This window comes from Centruroides sculpturatus, unplaced genomic scaffold (genome assembly GCF_000671375.1).
Source record: "Centruroides sculpturatus isolate CEXI.00-Female unplaced genomic scaffold, Cexi_2.0 scaffold239, whole genome shotgun sequence".
Lineage (NCBI taxonomy): Eukaryota > Metazoa > Arthropoda > Arachnida > Scorpiones > Buthidae > Centruroides > Centruroides sculpturatus.
The window spans coordinates 133,335-156,665 of NW_019384979.1; the positions used below are offsets into that span (position 1 = coordinate 133,335).

The following is a 23,331-nucleotide window of genomic DNA, read 5'->3' on the forward strand; positions in this document are numbered from 1 at the left end:
TATTAAATAATCACGGCATTGAAACAAAGTTTATACATTACTGTTTTTGATGCTTTCCTTTGTTATTAGCTAATGGAATCTCAGTTACAAAAGTTACAATAGGATATATAAAAGAAAAATATATCCTTATACCTTATATTATTTAATATATTAAAAAAGATATGTGTTTTTTTTACAAAAATTATTGATTGAAAAAGTATCAAAGAATAAAAAAAAAATAAATAAAGAAGCGTTATCAAATCTGATAAAGAATATTTTGACAGTTTTGTTGCGATAAGTGTATTTTATAAACTGCTGCAATAGTAATGGTTTTTGCGTCTTACATTTTATTGACATAATAATAATTGGAATATTGTAACAATACAAAAAATTCAACAACAGGTTTCTTTATTGCTCCCAACTAAATAAACTAGTGTAAAGTCAAAAATATTCATTCAAAAATGATTAAATACATAAATATAAATTCACATCAATTCTTAATAAAAATTTTAAAATTTTTACTTGATGTATTTGAAGAAGACAAGAATTAAATTTAAAATTAAATTATATGCATTATTTAATAATAACTGGAAATTTTATATACCACAAAAAATCATTTATCAATTGAAATTTTATATATGACAATAAACTTACCTTTTAATAAATAAATTGGATGAAATATAAACAACTTAGATGCTTAATTTAATAACAAAGATATTTAACATAAACCAAAACAGTAACTTTTCAAGAGAAAATAAAGTTTTAATTGTCAACTACGATTTTGTTTATGTTCTTTTGTTGACTTGTTTTAGCTGGTCTTGGTTTATGACGTCACAATCTGGCAACAAATAGGAAAACAAGTTTTCAACTCAGCTGTTTGCGTCATTTTGTTTTTTATTATTACTTTTTAAACAATAGAATTTTTGCGGAAATTAACTTCAAAATATTAAATATTCTTTTATCGAATAAAATATGCAGAAAATTATATTAAGAAATAAATATCTTAAAAATTTTTTAAAATAAAAATATAAAAAAATTATATATATGTAAATACTGTAAACAAGTAGTTACGTTTTATCTAATAGAGTATTACGTCAATTTCGATTACGTCATTTGACACGAGATAATATAAGATTGGGGATGATGAGTCAACTCGACCACGTGATGTTATGAAAAAAATTGCGTCATTGTTTAGCTGTTTATTTTGCAATAAGTAATTTTTATTCTTTTCGTAAATTAAAAAAATAAATCGGTTTTAATAAAATAATTTAAAGCCGGAAGGATAAAATAAATACAATGAAACAAATAACTATTTTGATCACTTTTAATAATACATGTAATAGACGTCATGAATTACGAAAACAGGGAAGACTAAACATTAATTGCAATTTTTTTTATTTACTATTATTACTATTAAAATTCGGCTTTAAATTATAAGAATAAATTACATAAAAGGTAATTATATATATATAGTCAGGCTTAATATAATTTTGTAACTTGATAACAACAACATTATATAAGAAGAATGTTTACTTTTAAACTCAAGTATTCACTCTTTCACCATATGAATGGTTTATTAAATTACATTAAAAGTTATTTTGATGTTTTAAATGCATAAATAATCATTAGTATGGTTTTTGAATTTATTCAGCTTTTATTATGTAGAAGCACAGTTCATTGGAAGGTAGAAACACAGGATATTAGGCCTATTACAAATTAGAAATATTACAATTTAGGCCTATTGGTTTTTTGAAAGTTAGTAAACAGCATTTTATGAGTTGTTTCAATAGAAATTTGAGAATTGAAATCAAAATCTTACTCAAGAAATTCAAAATAAGCAAAATTTTTTAATTAATGATTTTTCTATTTTAAAGTCAAGCAATAATAATACTGAGCAATGTTACAACACGGTTATAGGGAAAACTTAGATTATACATGCAATGAATTAATTTTTGTTTTTTTTTTTTACCATATTATTATAAATCTAAATTGCAAGCTAAGGATGATTTGAAATAAATCCAAAATCGTTATTCAATTAATTTTATTTAGTTTACAAAATTAAGCAATTTTTTGTTTATTTGTTTTCGTTAAATGTATAATTTTAATTTTACTGGTACATTTAAGTGAAAATTAATGTTTATACTGTATTTATTTATTTGAAAATGTCGATGGAGTTTCACTACTTGCATTTAAATGATGTGCTAATAGTATCGTATTCTTTTTATAAAGTATTCTATAAAGTTTTTTCATAGGGCATTATACTTCTATGCATTTGGAGCTAGAACTATTTTAAGATGACCAAGACAAAACTTTTCTCGCTTGTTTCTAGCTGTTTATACATGTTTATACAGTGTATCTGAAGAAGGCTGAAAATATTCATACTCGTGTATAAACGGCTAGAAACAAGTGAGAAAGGTTTTGTCTTGGTCATCATAGGGCATTATATAACTATTAATTAAATACCAAATAATTTAGTGTTTAAATATATGCATTATATAACATTCGTCACTAGAAGAATTGAATTATGGATACCTGTATTTCAATTTTCTTAGTGATGAATGCTTTATTTATTAACTCTTATCCATCGTCATGTGGCCTTGTAGACTACTCTTCACATTCGTTCATGCAGGATTTGTCACTGGTATAAAGTTAAATGCTTGTAGTTTCATGTATCTTTAAGTTAGTGTGTACTAAGCAGTTGAGTATTATGCTTGCTATTTCTAGATCAGTATTTTACTATTTAATGAGTTTAAAAATTAGAGTGGTCTGAGACCACACCATGGTGTGAGTGTAACATATCTATGTGAGTGTAACATATCAAATCTAAAGTTGCTTCTCCTTCTGGAACTTAGATACTTTGATGTCGGGATTAAGATTGTGAGAAATGTCTTTTCGAGTGATATGTAGCATCTTTTTTATTGGTACAAGTTAGGCAAAAAGTAATTATAAGAATGACAATAAAGGCCAGTTGACCTGTCTTAAAACTGATGGTGAAATAACTGAAAATAAATACAGGTATATGAGAGAATTAGTATTGGTTGGTTTACAAAATACTAAGATGTCTTGAATACACAACAAAACATGATCTTTTGTTGTGCATTCAAGACATTTGTTAGGAATATGCAAAAGAATTATTATATTATGGTACTCGGGTCTTTTAAATATTACTCTTTCTTTATAAATGTTTATTTAGAATATCTTTTAGCTTTTGAAATAGAAGTTAAATCATATTTAATTTTTTATTTTAAATTATAACTTAGGTTATTTTATTGAAAATATAATGATACCTTATTCATTCAAATAAATATTTTTGTAATAACAATCCACGAAAAACCTTTTTACGAGTGTTATGTCACTAGTAAATTCCACAAGTACTTTCGACCTCCACCGAGGTCTGCTTCAGGTGGTGACTGGCTGTGTTTTCGACCTGACCGTCGTAACGATGTTGCCAACGATGTAAATAATTAAATGTGTGCGTCGGGTTTCACCCCTCCGACTGACACTGTTCGAATTCCTCAAACAAGTACTTCCACGCCTGTGCAAGCGTTTACCCATCCTTGTAGTTGATGCAGTCGCCCCCCCCCCTGATAGCTTTATGAATCTCCCAGGCCTCCAGGTGACGGATGTGATCCGCGCAGAACGCTTGTCTGATAAGTCTGGTGTTCCGGAAGTTTGCCCTTATTTCAGGGTCGGTGACATAGGTCGATAAGGTCGGTGACATAGGTGGTGTGTCTTTTATGTTTAATATCAGCTTGGTGTTCACGTATTCGTTTCTGTGTTGACCGGATGGTGGAGCCAATATAAACTAAGTCCCTATTGAATCTGTCGTCCCGGATGGGAATGGAGTAAACACCTGGGGCCCTGGTGAGATCCATCGCGTCCTTGGCGTTGCGCAGCAGGTCGTAAAGCGTGCCAGTTCTTAAGTACGCGATTTTGGTGTGGCTGTTGCTAACGATCTCCCTATATAGGGGGTCTAAATGCTGGTTGAACCGGATGACCGTGCGTCTAGCGTTCCTATCTGGTTGTCAGTTGTCGTCCGGCGATGGTAGGGGGCAGTCCCTGTGGCGCGGGGGGCAATGGGCGCATGCACGTGCTAAACCACGGATCATGGCTTTACTGTAACCATGTTCAACGGCAATTTTTTCTATGCGACGGAGCTCCAACCATGCGTCGCGCACATGTGTGTGGTGCGTGAAGGCCTGTCTAGTAAGGGCCCGGAAAGCCGCAATTTTGTAGACAAAGGGGTCAGAAGAGTTCGCGGGGATGAACAGCGGGAGCTGGTCAGGTTTATGGTAAACGCTCGTTTCTATCTTGTCCCCCTGAGACGGATGTTAACATCCAGAAAATGTGCACTCGAGTTGCTAACCTGATCCAAGCCGAGGGTAAGACCGTACGTATTGTCGTTCATACACAACAAAAAATCCGACCCCTTTGTCTACAAAATTGCGGCTTTCCGGGCCCTTACTAGACAGGCCTTCACGCACCACACACATGTGCGCGACGCATGGTTGGAGATCCGTCGCATAGAAAAAATTGCCGTTGAACATGGTTACAGTAAAGCCATGATCCGCGGTTTAGCACGTGCATGCGTCCATTGCCCCCCGCGCCGCAGGGACTGCCCCCTACCATCGCCGGACAACAACTGACAACCAGATAGGAACGCTAGATGCGCGGTCATCCGGTTCAACCAGCATTTAGACCCCCTATATAGGGAGATCGTTAGCAACAGCCACACCAAAATCGCGTACTTAAGAACTGGCACGCTTTACGACCTGCTGTGCGACGCAATGGATCTCACCGGGGCCCCAGGTGTTTACTCCATTCCCATCCGGGACGACAGATTCAATAGGGACTTAGTTTATATTGGCTCCACCATCCGGTCAACACAGAAACGAATACGTGAACACCAAGCTGATATTAAACATAAAAGACACACCACCGCCTTATCGACCTATGTCACCGACCCTGAAATAAGGGCAAACTTTTGGAACACCAGACTTATCAGACAAGCGTTCCGCGCGGATCACATCCGTCACCTGGAGGCCTGGGAGATTCATAAAGCTATCAGGGGGGGGCAACTGCATCAACTACAAGGATGGGGAAACGCTTGCACAGGCGTGGAAGTACTTGTTTGAGGAATTCGAACAGTGTCAGTCGGAGGGGTGAAACCCGACGCACACATTTAATTATTTACATCGTTGGCAACATCGTTACGACGGTCGGGTCGAAACACGGCCAGTCACCACCTGAAGCAGACCTCGNAAACGCTTGCACAGGCGTGGAAGTACTTGTTTGAGGAATTCGAACAGTGTCAGTCGGAGGGGTGAAACCCGACGCACACATTTAATTATTTACATCGTTGGCAACATCGTTACGACGGTCGGGTCGAAACACGGCCAGTCACCACCTGAAGCAGACCTCGGTGGAGGTCGAAAGTACTTGTGGAATTTACTAGTGACATAACACTCGTAAAAAGGTTTTTCGTGAATTGTTATTATTCAACGCAGTGTTAAGTTGTTGGAAGTCGTTTATTTTTGTAATGTATTTTTATTCTTCAAACTTGCTTTATATCATAAAATATGTCTTAAAACATTAATTTAAACTTGTAAAAGCAAAAATTATATATACAGGTATCCCTCATATAACATGGTCCAAAAAAGTACCATGTTATACAAATCCATGCTATATAAAACAAAGGACTAATGCAAAACATAGGGTTATGTTCCAAAAGTTAGCAAAAGTAACTATTTTTTTTTGTTACTAAGAGAAATATATTTTGTATGTTCTTTGGAAATTAGTATAAAGTTCATACAAATTATACAGGAACTCTCCTTTTGATGGAAAAACTACTTTTTCCATCAAAAGGATTTCAAATTTATTTTCTATAATTTAGAACAGATATGCATATTGGGGTCTATGCCCCTCTTCAGTCCTTATTTTATTATGTATATTGGTAAAAACTGTGTAAGAAATTATAGAATGTATTAAATTATATTTAACATATGCATACAAAAATTTTTTAAATATAATTACCTAAAAATAATTACATTGACAGCTAGAATAACTAATTACTCTGGTCTACAAAATCGAACTTTTTGTGTGCCTTTTAAATAAATGCTATGTTTTTATATTCATTTGGGGTCACTGAATACGAATATACAAATAAAATTTTAAAATTAGCTCTGGTTTCAAAATATTGCAAATATTAGATACTATGAATTTAAGTAAAATGTCAAAGAACCTCAACTATATTTATTTCAAAAAAACATTAATTTATTTAGTTTTTGTAACTTTTTACATGAAATTGAGAATTAACAAATAATACCAAATTATTATAACATTTTTTAATGAAGACTTTCTCTTCTTTTTTTCACTTGTCTTTTGTAATCACTTTCAGGGATATCTCTTTTCAAATTCCATCAGTAGTCCACTAACATTGATACATCCCACTAGCCCTGGTATCTTTTTTCCATTGTCAATATGTCTTGGTGGAATTGTTTGCCATGTTTATCACTTACTTCACTGCAGTTGGCAGGAAAAAAATCAAAATGAGAGTGAAGAAAGTGAATTTTAAGGGACATATTGCAACCCATCTGCTGATACTTTTGTAGAAGATTGTTTACAAGCTCATCGTAATTTTCACATCTCCTATTGCCTAAAAAACCATGAACGACTCCTCTGAAAGACTCCCATGTCTCCTTTTCAAAGCCCTGTAAAATTGAATCAAAGTTTTTTCCTTCAGAATTTCTTGAATTTGAGGACCAATAAAGATTCCTTCTTTTACTTTGGCATTGCTTAGATGCGGAAATTTACTTTGCAGGTATTTGAAAACTGGTCCATCTTTGTTGAGAGCTTTGACAAAGTTCTTCATTAGTCCCAACTTAATATGTAAAGGTGGGAGAAGAATTTGTTGGGATTCTACTAGAGGAAGATGCTTGACATTCTTTTCTCCAGGACACAGATTTGGTCTTGAAGTCCACTCTTTTTAAATGTAATGTAAAGATCTAGATCTATAATTTAAAGATCTAAAAATCGCTATGTACAATGCCCAAGTATCTCAGGTCTGGATGGGAAGGGGTTCATGTAGCATAAATGAACAATACAAGCTAACTATCACTTCTAAGTTCTGTAATTAGATTCAGCAAATTGAAAACTATAGTTAAAGTACATTTTCATGTAAATGGCAATTTTGATGTAGACCAGTGTTATTAAAACTGTGGGATAAAATAAAACTGAAATAAATTAAAAAATAAGTAAATAAATAAATCTATAATAAAATTGGATTTTACAGAATTAAAAGCTATTAGCTTTTTTTCAGTATCATATCATACAAGGAGCAGTTATTAATATAGGCTTTATTGATGGTGGAATGCATTTTGGATCTTAATGACTCCTCTTCAGTCCTTATTCTTTACAAAAGAAGGATAGATAAGGATTACATCATACATAATAATACAGATAATATTTTTTTTTTAATTTTTTTAACTTACCTAGTTGCTTATTGGTTAAAAATTGACATTAAAGAAAATATTGGTAATTGACTGGGTAGAATCTGTTTACAAGGGTGGCTGTATAAGATAAAATAAAGGTAGAAAGAATGATCTGAACTCTATGCCTGCCTCTACCTTATGTAACATTAAATACTTATTTATTCTTTTGGTATTTTAAACATTATCCATTTTATATTTTCTACCTATCTACAGGTAATAACAATTTATTCCATTTTATAATATAACCATCTTAAACTTTATTTATTTTATAACTGTTTTACTTTTCTACCTTTATTTTATCTTATATAGCAACCCTTGTAAACAGATTCTTTCCAGTCAATTACCCAATATTTTCTTTAATGTCAATTTTTAACCAATAAGCAACTATGTAAGTTAAAAAAATTAAAAAAAAAATTATTATCTGTATTATTATGTATGATGTAATCCTTATCTACTCTTCTTTTGTAAAGAGTAAGGACTGAAGAGGGGTCATTAAGACCTGAAATGCATTTTCTCAATGAAGAAGCCTATATCAATAACTGCTCCTTGTATGATATGTTACTGAAAAAAAGCTAATAGCTTTTAATTCTTTAAAATTCACAACAAAACCAGTGAAGAAACATTTAATCAAATAATAAAATGTTATAACTTCAGTTTATTCAACACTGGAAATATCAATTACATACCTTGAAGCCTGTTACCAGTGTGCAATTAACTTCAAAAATGAAAAAATAAAATTTCACAAATGTTTTTGAACCTTCAATGATTCTTCTTCAGGTGGCAACAAATTTCTGTTAGAATGCCATTAAATATGAAAATTATTTGAAATTCAAATATACGCTAGCTGATGAATTTTTACCAGGCATGCGCACTACATACATAGCAAATGATGAGAATTTATAGCATTTTGTCCACTAGCACTTGTCATTCCAAAGATAGATTTATTTCTTCCTTGTGATTGATGCAGGTGTTGCTGAGTTTGTATATGTATAAGGCTTCAGATCATTTTAGATGTTCAGTGTATGGTGTGCTGTGGATAATACTCACTTGGCTAAAATTTGGTTCTATCTCAGGATCACTGGCATAAATACTCAGAGCTGTGGTGGTCCTGGCATGTTGTAAGTCCACGATGTGCTCTTTTACTCTAATGCCCAAGGAATGCTTCGTAGAGCCAGAGCTCTCTATTGCATCTGCGATCTTTTATTGGGATGTTGTAGACTCCTGGGAGTCTATTACTGCTAGGAATGTCCTTTCCATTGTGAAGGAAGTCATAAATGGTTGGACACCTTCTATGCGTGATGTGAATGCGATGCTTCCTAGCTATTTGTATAAACAGTGAAGTGATTAAAGATATGGGTTATAAGTGGTCGGTATCCTTTCCTCCTCTTGTCAGTCTTCGTTGCAGGAGTGGACTTGGAGCGTTTCTTGGGAGCGGTGGAACTTTCTGATTAATTTTTGGGTGATATTGGGGTACCCATGGGCTGAGGCGATGTGATGACTACGTCTCAGTTTTCATGTAGAGCTTGCTGTGTGGAGTGAGTGTGTGCTCTTTTAATTAGAGTATTATATGCTGCAATTTTGTATTGATACAGATCACATGACTCCACTGGTATGTACATAGATTCTGCTCCTGGTATACCTCCTTGTGTATTGTTGATCCTTCAATTTGAATGTTGATGTCCAGGAAATGGACCTCCATAGAAGTGCGCTTGATCAGTTTCAACAGTCAAACCATATGGGTTGTCGTTCATGGAGTTGACAAAGGCTAATATATCTGTAGGTGTCTTCCATAGAATGATTATATCATCCACATATCTCCTATATCAGGGATGGCAAACCTTTTTGAGTATGCGTGCCACATATTAAGCATACTTTTCTTTAAAACTGATTATGCGTGCAGAAATTTTAGACTTCTAGTAACTATATTTAAATTTGGCCGAATGGCCGAGCGGTCAAAGTGGTAGCTTATCACTCTTGTGGACCCAAGATCAAAACCCCAGAAAATTTTCAGGTGGTGATCCATTCTTCACCTGAAAATTTTCTATTCCATTTGGAGTTTCTAAATAAAAAAAGCCCTCTTAGTGCCCACAGGGTGAAAAGAGTTTTAAAAACTATATTTAAATAAATAAAATAATATGCTATAACTAGAGTAAATGTAAAGAACCTGATTGAAAAAGATGATAAACCGATATCGTATAATACGTTACATGCCGGATGATTTCTTCGAAGGGCCACTTTGTGCACGTGTGCCACCTCTGTCCTATATAAAACGATGTTGGGGAGGTGATGATCCTCCCTCATCACCTCCCCAACTTGAGGTATGTAATTGATATTTCTGGTGTTGGATAAAGTGAAGTTATAATCACTTAAGCAGAACAGAAAAACTGAATGAATTTTCCTTGCTGGATTTTTAGTGATTTTTTTTTCATTTATTTAATACAAGTAGCCCTGGGTTTACGCCGCAGTTCCGTTTCTACAAAAGCCGATGCAAATTGAATTGGCATAAAATGAACCCATATTTACAGTGAGATAAAAGGTTAGGTTCTACATAAGTGAAAAATAAACAAATAATTTTGTTTATTAATACGATATAATACAAAATACATATAAATTTAATTTTTAAAATGTATTTTATCATAAAATAAAGTGAAATGTTTTTATTAAAAAATTTTAGTTTCGGATCTCTTACATTTTTCGGAAAAAAGTATCCATCTTTAATTGTTACATTTTTGTTTTGTTTTACATTTTCAAAATATGGTCAAATGGATGTGATGATGCACCTTTTTTACATTTGCACTTCGCTCCCAATCATTGTCTAACTCACAAAGTTCATCTGTCAAACTTTTCATAGTTGAAAGGATACGCTTTAGATCGGCTGTTTTCATAATTCTTGGAGTTTCTTCTTCATTTTTCTGTAGCTCTATGTTGGGTCTGCAGCTCATTCAAATCTAATGGTTTGTGGAACGTTCTCTATTGGTCTAGATCTGACCAATCCCAATGAACCACGATTCTGCCATAACATGAGGTGTCTCGCTAGAATTGGTCAAATCTGGACAAAATCTAGTCAAATCTAGCATAGGGAAAATCAGGGAATTACACAGCAAAACAGCAAATTGCGCAGTGACATTATTGTGAATCGGTGTAAATTGAACCGGCATAAACCATGGGCTACCTGTACCTAGCTTCTGATATTACCATACCATAGTAATTTTATTGATTGTAATCAGTTATAAGATTAAGGCACAATAATTTAAATCTTAGGCTGTGTACACATTAGGGGTTTTAAAGAACCAAGAGTTCTATATAGGTGTACACACTCAAACGTGCGCTTTTGACCAAGCGCGCGTTAAACACGTGTTTATAGATTTTTGTTAAAACGCGTGTTTTGTGGGGGCTTTACGGGCGCTTTGAGATATATGTGCTGCCATGTTACTGTACATTCGATCGCGCGTTTTGCGGGCGTCAGCCGAGCGCTTTGAGATATATGTGCTGCCATGTTACTGTACATTCAATCGCGCGTTTTGCGGGCGTCAGCTGAGCACTTTGAGATATATGTGCTGAAATGGAGAACGATCATTTCGATACTGATCTATTTATTGATGAAATCTAAAAGAGACCAACCATCGTCAAAGGATTTTATAGATATTTTAAAAGAATTAAAAAACTTGGGTTCATTTTGTCTTAGTTTTGGATACAACGTCACAAACATTCCCTGTGTCAGTCTATCTCGTAATATTGGGTGCACCCAAAATTCTCTTTGCCTCTGCCATTGTCTTTTATAGCGACGATGGAGGAGGGGCACACAAGCAATTACTTTCACGTCCATTTCCAAACTGAGCCAGTGCGTACACTCCAAAAACACTTGTCAAACACTGAGCTAACGCGCGTTTAAAAACGCCTAGTGTGTACACAACCTTAATCTATTCCTGAGGGTTGGAAAACTGCAAATATATGCTTGATTAAAATCATTGTTGTAAATTGGGGATATACAGGTAACACCCGTATAACATGGCACTTCTATAGCTCAGATTTACTCTAACACAGTTTGAGAATTGGGAACATCCCCTGTATAACACAGTGCTTTTATAGCACATGTTCACTCTAACACAGTTCGGGAATTGGGTAAAACCCTCGTACAACATGAAATGTAATAAAGGGTGCATTCTTTTATACTTCGGCATAACTCTGCACAAGCATTCTAATTGTTTTCATGGCTACTTTGAATGTTCTTTCAACAATAATCCATTTAATGGTTAAATTTTACAATTGGGACCCTTCTTTTGCCTCTAAAAGCTCATTTTAGAATTATAGATTCCTCCTCACGATACTATCGATAGTGCGGGCGCCGCCATCTTTCTTTCACCGTCGTTCCTAAATGCCTACAAACAGCAGCGCACTCCCGTTGCAGAGCGACCGCTATTAACGAACGCACCCAAAAACTGTTACCAGTTGATGATGCTCATGCTGAGATCATCATATAGGATGAATAATCCTCTGGTAAAATATTTACTTAAATAATAAATAAGTAATTTACCTATGAAAAAAATGAATAATAAATCCGATTTAAATAAGGATTTAACTATATGTTTTTTAATTTTTGGAACCTAAACCCCCTTTTCGCACTAGTTCTTTGTTTCGTATAACACGGATTCGCATAACACGGCAATTTTTTGGAATGTAACTCCCGTGTTATATGGGGGTTACCTGTATATGAACAAACTTTTATGTTAAAAAACTATGAAGCCAGGCCCGCCATAAACGGGTGTGCAAGGCGTGCACCGCACGCGGGTGGCAAATTGAGCGATCGGTTACGTAATATTCAAAGTCATTGTCATAATACCTACCCTACTTATAGCATAAGAAATGTCTTCGCATGGAGAAAAAAATTCTGATCGGCACGCAATTATTATATTCTTATTTATATTATAGCGTTAAAGTGCCTCTATTGGCATTTATCAGAATTAAGATGCAATGCGAAACGTCTGTCGGCAGGTTGAAGCATCCGGCGAGCGCCCGAAAGCCAAGTACCCATAGTTGTGCTCTATGACAGAAGTTGATAGGACTGGCGAAAATAGGGAATCCCCACAGAGCTTCCTTCTCAATTTGTACTTGTACGCATTCGAACATTTCTATCGCATATCAAATTGCAATTATTTTGTTAATAATTTTTCTGACATGAGTCTAAGTATAATTAATTAATCATATTTTAACTTGGTTAGCATTTAAATCTGAAGCTTAAAGACGATTCGAGTAGTGAAACAGACATTGACGGTATTGATTTGTATGATTGAAATCTGTACTTTAAAGTTGCATTTTCCAGAAAACCAATCTAATGATCCACAAACCCTATTACAATATCCTTTTACTAATGACTTAATATCAACATTTCCTAACACAGCAATAGCACTAAGAATATTACTTACATTGCCGGTTTCAGTTGCATTTGGTGAAAGGTCCTTTTCAAAGTTAAAAATTATAAAAACTAAGATCAACAATGCATCAGCAAAGACTAAGTAATTTAGCTATAGTTTCAATTGAACACGAAATCTTAGACAGCTTGGATACAAGAAAATTGATAGCAGATTTTGCAAACATAAAGGCAAGAAGAGTACACTTAAGTAAACAAAAATAACTTAGTAATAATAAATAGTTTTTCTTTATAAAGTATTTCTTTTCTTTTTTCACACCCTTATGAGACAACACTAAAGAGCCTTACTGGCAAGCTCAGCATAGGTAGTCGTAGTTAAACAGGGCGGCATAATCGGTATTGCACACGGGCATTCAAACAGCTAGCGGCACCCCTGTATGAAGCTATGCTGTTTACCAAATATTATAAAGTACAGTATCCTTATATAAAAATTGTATGACTCATTAAGCAGAGCTGTATAAATATATAGATGCTATTTTTGATTTCAGACTAACACATTCAAGTGTCATGTAGAGTACATTCTAAGAAATTCACAGCAGATTGGACAATTACTGATTGTTTGTAGTACCTGGGGTCTAAACTCTAAAACTTACCCTATCCTTCTTTCAACCTTTCATACTGCTTTACTGTGGAATAAGTTATATATGTTGAAGCTACAGCCAATACATTCCTCAATGTACTGTACAGAGACAGTTTGCCTTAAGAATTACTCACTGTTGAAGGACCATCTTGATAGATAGCAGTCCTTATACTGGCTAAATTAGTGCGTTGGTCCTTGTGTATCCAACAAAAGATCTTAGAATACCTTACTTTAGATCAGAGTCTTACTTAGCAGCTCATAAAAGTTTAAGCTTTACTTCTATAAACATGTTACATATAGAAAGACAAGATAAAAACTCGAAGAAGTTCTTTCCTAATGTCTTCCATTCTATCAAATCTCCAATCAATAATAATAGTTTCAGACCCTCCCAATTTCTGAATGGTTACAGTAATTTTTAAAGTTTACATAGAAGCTTTTAATTTATCTGATGTTTCTGCTCCTTCTCTTTCAACACCTTGAAATAAGAAACAATAGAACATATTATCTTTAATTGTCCAAAGCATGCTTATGAACAACTAAAACTCACTATGGAACTTTAGCTACTTTTGACCTACAGTTGTCCTGCACACTGTATAATTTGATGAAAAATCATTATCATAGACCATTCTTTCATTTTGTCTTATACCAAGCAATTAATTTAGGACTTAAAACTTCTTTGTATAATGTGATTTTAATGTAATAGGCTTCTGCAGTTTATATTATATCTTAAGCTTAATGTTTTCAAACATTTCCAAGGACTGGACAGAAAATTAGGCCCAGGAAAAGCTACAATTGGCCTATATCCATTAAACAAAACTATATTTTAAAACTTTTACATTTATTACATTAAACATATGAGATATAAAATTAATTAAAACAGGTTAGATTAATACACATCTTAATAAATTACTATTTTTGTTCATGTCATCTATAATTACTTCATTTTCTATTTTCATTAATATATATTTTTCTGACATAAGCATAAATGCTTCCAAATAACATCAACTTAAATTATTAGGAAGTCTATTTAAAATATAATTGAATTTTGAAAATAATCTTTTGCAAGATACATGAGTGGATGATATAATTAAAATGAATTTATATGATAAAAATATATTAGCATAAGCTAAAGTATGCAAAATAAATTTTTGCAATACTGCATAACAACAAAGCATGCAAATTTTACAAGTTTTGTATATTTTAACACTTCTTTTTCAACTGATTTTGAATCCTCATTTGAATCAGAACATTCATATTTGTCTTTGTATTAATATCTAGGGCAGGCATGGTCAACATACGTCCTGCGGGCCGGATGTGGCCCATGTAATGGATTTATGTGGCCCGTAATTAATCTTTCAATATTAGCTACTCAAGTAAGAATAGATCAATGAAAGTTCTAACGCCTAAAAAAAAACAAGGTCAACAACTCGCTGTCCAGTTAGAGTTAACCCTCCATTACAAATCTCTTAAGTATAGCTTAGAATGTTGATAAAGCATGATAATGTAAAAAATGTATCTGTAATCTCTACATACAATTTAGTCTGTACAGGGTGACACCACAATGAGATCTCACACCACCTCAAAATCTTCGTAGGGCAGCCTCTGGTTCGGCCTGTGAAAAAAGTTCTCTTTCCAATTCGGCCCAGGGGCAAAAACTGTTGGCCACCCCTGATCTAGGTGTCATTAAAAATACTTCATGTTTGCAAAATCTGATAGTTCTTTCTTAAAATTTCTTTTGTTATATTGTTGTTCAATTTTTTCACTTATCAAACACTTTAATCTCTCAAATATATCAAATGGGATTTTGTTGTGCTGCATAAAATTTTACGAAAATTATTAAGATCTTGACTATTAAGATTTATTGTTACTTGATCCACAATTATGTTATAAATATTAATTCTAAAATTGTCATGAAAATTTAAATTTTTGCTCTTTCATTTTCTGCAAAATCTTTCTTAATAAAATTGTCTATATTTTTCTCAATTTTATCTACTTCTCTGATTAGTCAGTATTCTTTAATTATCATGAATGTGTAACATTTTAAGTGTATTTCTTGGAACAAGCATTTTTTAGTCGGTCTATATGGATTACAGTCAAGCAATTTTGCAACAGTGTAGCAAGCAAAATACAAATATGAGATTCTTGCTATGAAAATAATTATAATATTGAATTCAAACAAAAAATAGTGCTGTGTTTTATTCTTATTATACTATCATCTTGTATTAATCTTTTTAAGGAAAGCCTGTTGGCCCTCTGAAGATTACAACCCACTGGGGATCCCAGTACTAATGTTCTAATGTTACCACCCATCCGGTTTTCACCCAGACAGTCCGGGAATTGACTCACTGTCCGGGTGAAGTATTAATTTTGTCCGGGAATTTTGTAGTGTGAAATTATGATGAAACAAAGTTCTTGCAAATATTTTTACAAATTTACACTATTTTTAACAGCGAAATAACTCACTCTCACTGAAACTCATCTGCAATTCTGCCATATTAGCCTGTTTATGCGGACGTGTAGCATACAACCTGTCAACCTTTTATTTTTTTTTTCCTTGTATGATCATACATGTCTCCAATAGAGCTAAGTTATCTGTATGTGTTCTTTCTTAATTTAGGATTACTTATGTTATTCCTATGCAAGTCCCTAGTGCCTAACTGTAACTGATTTAGAACCGGTATGCACGTTATTCTTCGCATTGTAAAATGACATTGTGCATCGTCAGGAACTTCTGTTTGAACAAACCTGACCTGCCATCCGGGTCAGCGATTTTGAAAAGGTGGCAACACTACCCAGTATCCTGATGGACCAGTTTAACCCTAAACATTCTCATTTGTTATAACCTGCTAACTCTGTATTGATGTATAGTTTCTACAAATTATCTGCTATCCTTTTCATTTTATTTTTTAAAATGCATTATATATATATATCTTTTTGAAAAAGATAAATTAATTAAAAAACATTGATTTGAATTTGATAGAAATTAAATCATGTACTATACTAGTATTGAATACATTGGACTAGATTGGAATTGGAAATATAATTCATTCTTTTTAAATTCAAAATTCTTGTGCATTTAGAATGGTTAGAAAATAACTTAAAAAATTTAAAAGTCTATTTGGAAAACAGAAGTAAAACAATCTTAAAACTCATATACTTAAATAGATTATATATTATGATTAGGTTAGTTGACAGAATATTTCATTCTTATTTTATTACTTTTATGTCATATATTATTTTAAAATTTCAGTGAATCTTGATTTGTTTTACATATTTATGCAATTATCATCAGCAAGTAATTTAATCCATTTTATCTTATTTCAGTTTCCATTCTAAATGAAAAAAAGTATATTCCTATTTATATTCTTTTATTTATTACTGTAATATGGTGATTTATTGTTGCATATCATATTTGTCTTTAATAGAATTTGTTAAAAATCAAGCTGCTGTTATAAATTTTGACATTTGGTAGCTCTTCAATGCAGCCAAGATTCTCCAACTTGTATTCTCATACTTATTATCTCAAGATTTATAATTAGTACATGTATATTGGTCCCAGTTTTTGATTACATTTTAAAAATAAGGTTATGTCATTATCTGTTAAGAAGTAAAGAATAATGCAACTTCACTCTTTATTGTTTGTAAAATCTTTATTTCCTTATTTTTTATTTGCATTATAAATATTTATTACATTCAATAATTTGTGATTTTTACTGTATATTGCACTTCATAAGGAAACAAGATATTCACTGATATCTAGTTAGATATATAATCCAATTTTCTATTCAAAGCCTGTTAGGAAGTTTTATTTTCAGTTAGTAGTAAGTACTAAAAATTCTGTTTGGATTCATTCATGTAATACATTGATATAAATTTTCAAAATAAGATGAATGATTTTGAATCTAATATATTCATATAAGAGGAATTCATTTTTAACATAAGAAATATTGTAATTAATTTATATTGTTTGAAAGTCAATTTTTAATTCTTTATTTTCAACTCAAATTTGTAAAATTTTTCTATGCTGTTTAAAACAATAAACAGGCTTAGTCTGTTTGTTGTTTTCAGTCCTTTCATTCAGCTCTTTCAAATGCTCTTTAATACAAATTAAATTCATTTGATTATAAAAATCTTAAACATTTTAAAATTCTATAAGTTTTTCTGAATCAAAATTAAACACTTCAAACATAGATTTTATGAGCTATTCAAAGTAGTACTAGGTTAATGCTGAAAATAACTTTATTATAATTATAAAAGCAATTTTGCATAACATCGAATGCTAATTACTATGTATAAATTAATCCTTATTAAAATTGTAAAAAAGTTGCTCAAGTCATAAGCTTCTCTTTTCTCTCTCTTTTTTTTTTCGTAAGTTCTAACTGATATTTATATTTCAGATCTAATTTCTGCACCATTTATCATTTTATATAACACAGGATGATCATAATTTAAAGAATGGATGCTCAGAGATTTCTGTGAAAAGAATTATTGGATCAGTTAAAACCAAATTTGGTACACATACTGTTTTGAGTATGTAGTTTTGATTTTTCAGAAAAAATTTTATTTCAAAATTCAGACATTAGGATCAAATTTGATGCTGCTGTCCCTTAATTAATGTGCAAACAACATTTTTCACAAAAGAGTGATTATTTCCAATGTCGTGGCCACCAGATCTGGATTCCTGTGACCTTTGTTATTGGACTATCTAAGAACCTTGTTTATCAAGATAATGTTCTCTATCTAGCTGTTGTAAAGAGAATTTCATAAGTGCAACAATACTATGTAGGTCAGATGTGTTCCACTATTGTGTGTGTTATGTATACAAAATTTGGTTACGATTTGTCCAATAGATCTTTCTACAGAGATTTCTGAACTCAAATTATGATCATCCTGTTAGGGACAAATTTATGGGGTGCATAGGACACAGATGCACCTCTTCTGGTCTTCCTCCTGAGTAAAGACAGGTATCACAGATAGTAAAAAATTTTGTATATTGTTTCCATTCGCACCTCTCTAAAGATTTCTGGATCTGCTATTGCACATTCAAAATCAGTTAGTTTTTCATCCCAAATTTTTATAAATGCTATAAGAACATTAATTAGAACTGTCAGTTCAAACCTTCTAATATTATACATTAAAACCTGATGAAGACCTATGAAATTGGTTGAAAACATTTGTTTGAATAGTATTATGGGAAAAAGTATTTAAGATACATCATCTTAAATACTTTTGAAAGATTGTTGAATCAATCTTTCATTGCACACAAAAAATAAATTTTAGTCATCTTCATTACTATTTTCCATTTTGCCAATTTTTTCATTGCTTGAAAATCTTATGGACATTACTATAACTTTCTTCTTCAGATTCTTCTGATTTAGTTTTCAAGAAGTCAATTATGAGAATCTGCTGAGTGTTTTGTTGCAATTGTTTTTGAAATTGATGCTAAACAAATTTCTAATTCTTTGAATAAGGTAAACAGATGATTTTGTATGAACTTTTATTTCGAAATTGCATTGTATAAGTATCACATTATACCAAGGTTACTTATAAATTCATTTTTTTCTTAGAATTCAATTATCTTGTAATGTATTTAAATTGAAAGTATAATATGTTATTCTTGCTTAATAATTTACTATGAATACTTTGGAAAATTACATCATAAACTGCTAATAAATTTTGAATTTTTTATTGCAGTTCATCCTGTATGTTTTATGTTTCAAGTGATTAATATTGGTATTCTTAAGAATATCATCATAGTGTGAGGAGATTTTGACAGCCAAGCGGTCAACACTGTCATGTGGGTGCAGAAGGACTCACTGAGACAGGTTTACCATATAAAACCGTTTAATAACATTAAAATTTCTTACAATATTTTCTTGATTGACGGATTATCACACCACAAAGCGTGAGGATAAAGTTCAAGTAGAGTTCGAAAAGTTTGTGTTTCTGTTTTCCACAGTTTGGCAAAGACGATGAAATAATCGTCGATCCTGGGGTGAATGGCACTGCTTCAGATGGTTTTTCTCGGACGAACCGACGAGCCTGGAGGTTGTCCAGTGACACTACAGATGATGTTGCTTCCACTAGATCCGAAATGTTCTTTTCAAGATTCAGCAGGGACACACATGTTCAGGATGATAAGACTATGAACCAAGAACCAAGAACTTTTGTAACTTGAATTGCACGGTTTTATAGATTTCCTAACCTCAGTCACCACTCCATTGGTGTCTTCTTGTCACCTGGTGACAATTCAACACCTGATGGAGGGCGCAGGAGAGGTCAGCGTCGCAACTGAATATGATTCCTCTTTCATTGCTTTTTCTCAACTTTATTCCTTTCCATTGTTTAACTAATTTACACAAAAATTTCCATTGTTCGATTGAGACATCTAATCCTTTCCATTCGCATCTGAAAAGGAGCACTCTAAATTTCCGATCGATACCCTTCATTCGGACCTCTCAGTCGACCCCTGTTCGGGTCCTCACAATAGCTATCATTTGTTTCACAGCTAAGTCAGTTGCTATTTGTAATAAAAAATAACTAATAAATGTACTTTTAACATTCTGTCTAATATCAAAAATATGAAGCAGATTTAATGTATCCTATTTTGTTTATAACTCTAAAATATGAAAAGTATATCTGAAATAATTTAACTAAATGAATTAAATTTGATTTTAAAATATTGAAAAGTTAAAAGTAATACTGTAATATAGTGATTCCCAAACTTTTTTGATCCACCTTTGTTCCATAAAGTTATACCCAACGCCCCCTAATCCATTTTCTCTTGTGTGAGAAAGGATTGGAAATATTCCTAGAAAAACTTTTCTATGAATCTCTCACTTTGTGTCCTTACCGTACATTGTTCTCAACATCTGGAAACCATTAAACACAATGTTTCCTCTTATCAGTTTAACAGAGGAAAGGGAATGGCTTTCAGTAACCCCAATTTTGCCTTTATTCATGGTTCAATACCCTGCCTCCAGCACCCCTAGATTTACTCATCGCCCATAAGGGGGTGTTATTGCCCACTTTGAGAAACACTGCTGTAATATAATAGAGCTAAGTTTAGAATAAAACTATTGAAATATAACAAATAAATTCTGAAAATTCTAAAATATGATAAGATTTCATGAAAGTTTTTGGTTTAGGATTTTTTTCTTGTAATATTAAATGATTCTATAGAATTTATATAAAAGTTTAAATTTATTTTCTGGTAATTAATTTCTTTTAATTTAATGATTTATTTAGATCATGCCAGTTAATATGCAAGATGTTGTTGAGGTTGTGTGTGTTTTAGCAGATGAAGAAAATATTAGAATTGCTGTAAAGGAATCTGTAAAAGGGGGTATTATAACTGGTGTTGCAGTAGTAGTTGGTGGTGTAGCTCTTGGACCAATTGGACTTGCAATTGGTAATTTATTTCTTTTTTTCTTTAATTATATATTCAATTTTTTCTGAATTAAATTTCACAATTAATTAATGTAATAAGAATATACTGGATTATGCACTTACATTTATTAGGTGGCACATTAGGAGGTATTTATTCAGCCATTGTTGCTTCTGGAAAATTTAAATCTGCTGCAGAAATTATAAGGTGCATGAGAGATGAAGATAAAGAAAGATTAGTGAATGCTGTTTTACAAGTTGCAAACAATTTTGATATAAATGATGTAACTCGATTAGCGGCTCTGATAGCAGGTGATACTATTTTAAGAGAACAAATTTTAAACACGGTAATTACTTATCTCCGGAGTGAAATGAAAATGCAAATAATTGACTGAAGAATCTTTCTGTATCTTTTTCTATCTTGTGTTACTTTTTGTATATGCTTATTTGTGTTCATTTGAATGATCATAATTATTTTATATACAATAATATAAATATGACATTTTTTTTCTTTTTAAATAGAATAAATAGCAGGTAATGATAGATAATTAGTCCAATATCTTGCATTGAATGTTAAGTTTACATTAGCAATAATAGAAACATGAGAATGCTAGGTATAATTTAACGTACTTGTGCCATATCAAAATCTTACCTGTGATTGCATATATCATATAATCATTGATATATTAATGTCTCCAGGTAACTTGACATATTAAATACTGCGGGTAATCAATTAGAAAGAATATCAAATTAACTAATAAATATATTGCAACAGATTTGGATAAACATTATTCTATCAGAAGAAAATTTTTAGAATGATAAAAAATATATTAAGTCAAATGTAATGAAATTTTGTACAATCAAAATTTAATTTTAGAAATGTGGTTATTAAAATCCAAACAATTCAATTACCATATTTTGATGCATATAACCCACAATGGCATATATTCTTCAGACAATTGCTAGAACAAAAATGAAACATCCACATAACTTGCCACACCTATGAAAGCAGCCATTGCTCCATAGGTATGAATTTATGATTGCAAATTCTATGTATAGTCTGCCCCTCCTATAATTGTTTTTGACGCCAAGTTATATGCACAAAATACACTATTGCATTATTACAATTGTTCAACATTATGTAATTTAAAATTTTATGATATTATTTGCCAGATGAACTTCTAATTCAATAATAATGAAAATTCAGACTTATTTTTAAATAAATTGATTTGAAAGATAGGCTGACTTTACTTGATTGATGATAATTTAATTACAAGAAAATTTTAATGTTTTGGTGTATAATATAGAAACTTTGTAATATTTACAATAGTAATATTGAAGCACAAAATCCTTAACTTTTTATTTGGTTGATTAGATGATGGAGTATCAGCACAATTTTCCAAAAATCAGCAGTATGAATCTGTCAACTCATTGTTACTTTATTGTTTTTTTAGCAATTTCATAATGAAACTTGAAGTTTTATGCTTTAAAAAGATGATTTTTTACAAAAATATATTACTTCTAAAGCCACTGGTGATAAATAAATTGTAATATGAACGGTGATAAATGTCATATTGTCAGTTATTTATGACAATGAACCAAAATCAAGGCTGTAAAATATGTATTGTAATCTTTAAATATTTATTTTGGTAAAACAAGCATTTATGGTTTAATTTCTTGTCCTGAAAACTTTCCTTAAAAATAAATACTTTAATTAAAGAGGAGAAAAACAGGTATTTATATAAAAATTGTTGTTCTAAAATAAAATATACTTCCCATAGCCTTGATTCTGTTTACTGTGTAAAATAACAACACTCCAAATAATTGTCATTGTCTATAATACAATTCACAATGTTCCTGGATATGCTCACTATCCAACTGTTCCCATTGTGGGCCTGGCCTAATTCATAGTATGTATTAAAAAAAAAGTCTTCTCAGTGCCCACAGGGTGAAAACAGTATAAAAAAAGTGCAATTCATGAAAATCTTTGTGCAATATTTTAGAGATAGAGACTAAAAATTATTTAATAAAAAATCCAATTTGTACGGCTGTGTGGTTTATTTTTATATTTTTTAATGAACTATTAGATTTCATAATTTCAAGAATATACAATTAAAATTAAATATTTTACTCCTTAAATATTTATGTCCATTTTTTGTAACAGAAGGAATGTTCAAACCATCATATAATGTGTGTATTGATTATGATAAATAAAATGTTTTAAATATAAGAATATTTTTTATATATTATAGAATAATAAGGTACTGTACCATTACAATTTACAAAACTTTAAAAAAATCTCTAAACATCTTTTTATATTTTTCATATATTGAAGTTATTGCCAAATTTAGGATTTAAATTAATAATTTATTTATTTTACTTTTCTGTATATTATGAAATTTAGTGGTCCAAAAAATGTTTAGAAATAAATATAAAACTTTGTTTTTAAATACTCTCTTAACATAATG

The 23,331-nt window shown here is 31.7% G+C and overlaps 1 protein-coding gene across 5 annotated transcripts; it reads left to right on the plus strand.

The window, feature by feature from the left end:
- The first annotated feature begins 1,090 nt into the window (after window positions 1-1,090).
- Window positions 1,091-23,093, plus strand: LOC111632746 (protein C19orf12 homolog). Of its 5 annotated transcripts, none has more exons than XM_023377262.1 (4): window positions 1,302-1,434; window positions 20,726-20,888; window positions 20,999-21,269; window positions 22,227-23,093. In XM_023377262.1, exons 2-3 carry the CDS (start codon window positions 20,729-20,731, stop codon window positions 21,256-21,258), a joined length of 420 nt encoding a protein of 139 aa, XP_023233030.1. In that variant the 5' UTR covers window positions 1,302-1,434; window positions 20,726-20,728; the 3' UTR covers window positions 21,259-21,269; window positions 22,227-23,093. The 5 variants fall into 5 exon arrangements, with proteins under 5 accessions (XP_023233028.1, XP_023233030.1, XP_023233031.1 ...); XM_023377263.1 differs by having other exon boundaries at window positions 22,239-23,093; XM_023377260.1 differs by lacking the exon at window positions 1,302-1,434 and adding an exon at window positions 1,091-1,192 and having other exon boundaries at window positions 20,999-23,093.
- Window positions 23,094-23,331: the final 238 nt, after the last annotated feature.

Excerpts from the sequence above, each read along its gene's own strand:
- LOC111632746 (XM_023377260.1), top strand. The coding sequence starts at position 20,729 with ATGCCAGTTAATATGCAAGATGTTGTTGAGGTTGTGTGTGTTTTAGCA. Across the intron at positions 20,889-20,998 it reads ACCAATTGGACTTGCAATTG|GTGGCACATTAGGAGGTATT; the intron begins GTAATTTATTTC and ends TACATTTATTAG.